The sequence below is a fragment of the Cyprinodon variegatus genome, unplaced genomic scaffold, assembly GCF_000732505.1.
Source record: "Cyprinodon variegatus isolate N-32 unplaced genomic scaffold, C_variegatus-1.0 Scaffold410, whole genome shotgun sequence".
Lineage (NCBI taxonomy): Eukaryota > Metazoa > Chordata > Actinopteri > Cyprinodontiformes > Cyprinodontidae > Cyprinodon > Cyprinodon variegatus.
This window is the reverse complement of record NW_015150863.1, coordinates 159,364-161,463: the sequence shown is the minus strand read 5'-3', so window position 1 is coordinate 161,463 and position 2,100 is coordinate 159,364. Positions and strand designations below refer to the sequence as shown.

Sequence of the window (2,100 nt, the reverse complement as noted above, 5' to 3'; positions counted from 1 at the left end):
AGAAACTCTCACCCAGGGTTTATACAAAAACATTAAAGTGATGAGAAACATAGAGCACAACAGCCCAGGATATAGACGTCTCCTCTCCCCACCAGTGTAAACACCGAAATCCTGCCGAGCTCTCAATTACCGCTTAAGTTCCACTATAAAAATCTTTTGAAACCACAAATATGTTTTGTTGATCTTCTCTACACAAAAGAAACTGGTAAACAAGGCAAAAATATAAAAAATATGAGATCCATTAATACCAAAAAAATACAAAAAGAATTATTCCTTTCCAATTCATGTTTTGGTCAAATTCCCATCATTCTTTTCCTTCAGGAGAAAGTGACGGAGGACAGGGCCATGGCGTCCTGGTTCAGCTGGAACGAGCCCTACCAGAGGAGCCCCCGCAGGGACCCAGCTGACGTGGTCACCGACACTTTGATGCTGGAGTTCAGCTGGCAGCTAAAGGAAGCAGAGAGGATGCAGAGAGAGAGGGAGAACCAGTACCGGCGCCTGAAGACCGGGGTGGATTACAGCTGGCTGGCCAGCACGCCTCGCTCCTCCTTCAACATCAGCACCGGAGAAAGACTGGCCCTGGAGGACCTTTGCTCCAAGGTGCCCCCCTCCTGCTGTGGCCTGGTCATCCTCAAGTAAGGGAGACACAGACATCACAATGAGCATTTATCTGCGTGTTTTTTGTGTCTGTAAAATAAATCAACAATCCAAGAAGTAAGTTCAGATGATCGACTAGAACTTTTTGATTTTTTTTTAGGTTTTAAATGTAATAAAAACATCCGAGCAATGGAAAACAGACTAAAGATGGCATAACATCAGGAGGGTTTTCCTATTTGCTTCCGCTTCTTTCGACATTAAACCTAATTTACAAATTAAAAGAAAAGATAAGGAAGCTTTGTTTTATAGTAGAATGAAATTTGAGAAATATTTATCCAAAATATACATGGGACATTATGATTGTTTTGCACATTTGTATCTTTGTGTGGAGTAAAGTTGTACTCAGCCCCAAGAATCAATTCTTTGTAGAACCTATTTTTAATGCAAATAAAGGTAAAAATATATAGAAATTTGCTCCACATGGAAATAAACACAGCATCAATAGCCCAACGGCAAGTTTTATGGGAAAGAAAATCTAAGAGTTAGTGGTGCAAGTCGCTATTTCCACTTTAGAACTCAGCTCTCAATATCTTCTAGAAACACGGACATATAAAGAGAGCACACAGTAAATCAAGCAATAGTTATATAAACTGATTCTCTCAGGAAAGAGACACAGCTTAACATAAAATCAATACCAGATCCATTGAGGGATTTCTCCGGGAAACATGCACAGCTGAAGGAAAGGGACACAGCAACACAAACAAAGGTTTAAGGAAACAGAACTCCTGGAAAAAGGGGTGCACCCTACAGGAAAATTAGATAAAAGGAGCTAAAAACAGGGTTGCTGTTCACTGAAAGACAAAACAAGAACAGGCACTTATTATAGCTAACAGTAGTTCAATTCATGGCTTTCTCCAGGAATCTACATTCAACAATACGTGTTAAATATGTTTGTGTAACATAATTTAAACCATGTAAAGTTCCATTGAAATAAAATGTAATTATTAATCTGTGTTAATACGTTTCTTGGTGTATCTACCAATGTTACAAGACATCACTGTTTGGTTGGCAAAAACGTCAAAAGACCAGACCTGCAATAAAAAACATTCTGAATTAGGAACATATTTCCCATCGATCTGCAACCACTGCTTGCATTTTTTTGCATAAACAGAAATAATATAAGTACCTTTAAACTTTATCAGCACAGATTAATTAAGCAAACGGATGTTTCTGGCTCTCTTCTGCATCATCAAGCACGTCTCCAAGTGTTAATCAGCAGCAGTTCTGAGCTCACTTCACCACCTGTTCCTGGAAAGCTGCTGCAGTCTACAATGTGCTGTTAGAACAGACATCAGTTATAATCCAAAACAACTGCTGCAGCATGTTGTTAGTATTATCATCGCTGTTTGTTTACTGTATGTATGTATGTATGTATGTATGTATGTATGTATGTATGTATGTATGTATGTATGTATGTATGTATGTATGTATGTATATATATAT

At 38.5% G+C, this 2,100-nt stretch overlaps 1 protein-coding gene across 1 annotated transcript in view; it reads left to right on the top strand.

Annotated features, from left to right (window-relative positions):
• The first annotated feature begins 324 nt into the window (after window positions 1-324).
• The window catches only part of rd3 (retinal degeneration 3), a 7,902-nt gene continuing 6,126 nt past the window's right edge, over window positions 325-2,100 (top strand). The window contains exon 1 of the mRNA XM_015387975.1: window positions 325-635. Coding sequence (XP_015243461.1) covers window positions 346-635 — 290 coding nt within the window. The 5' untranslated portion in view covers window positions 325-345. The remainder of the gene's footprint in view (window positions 636-2,100) is intronic.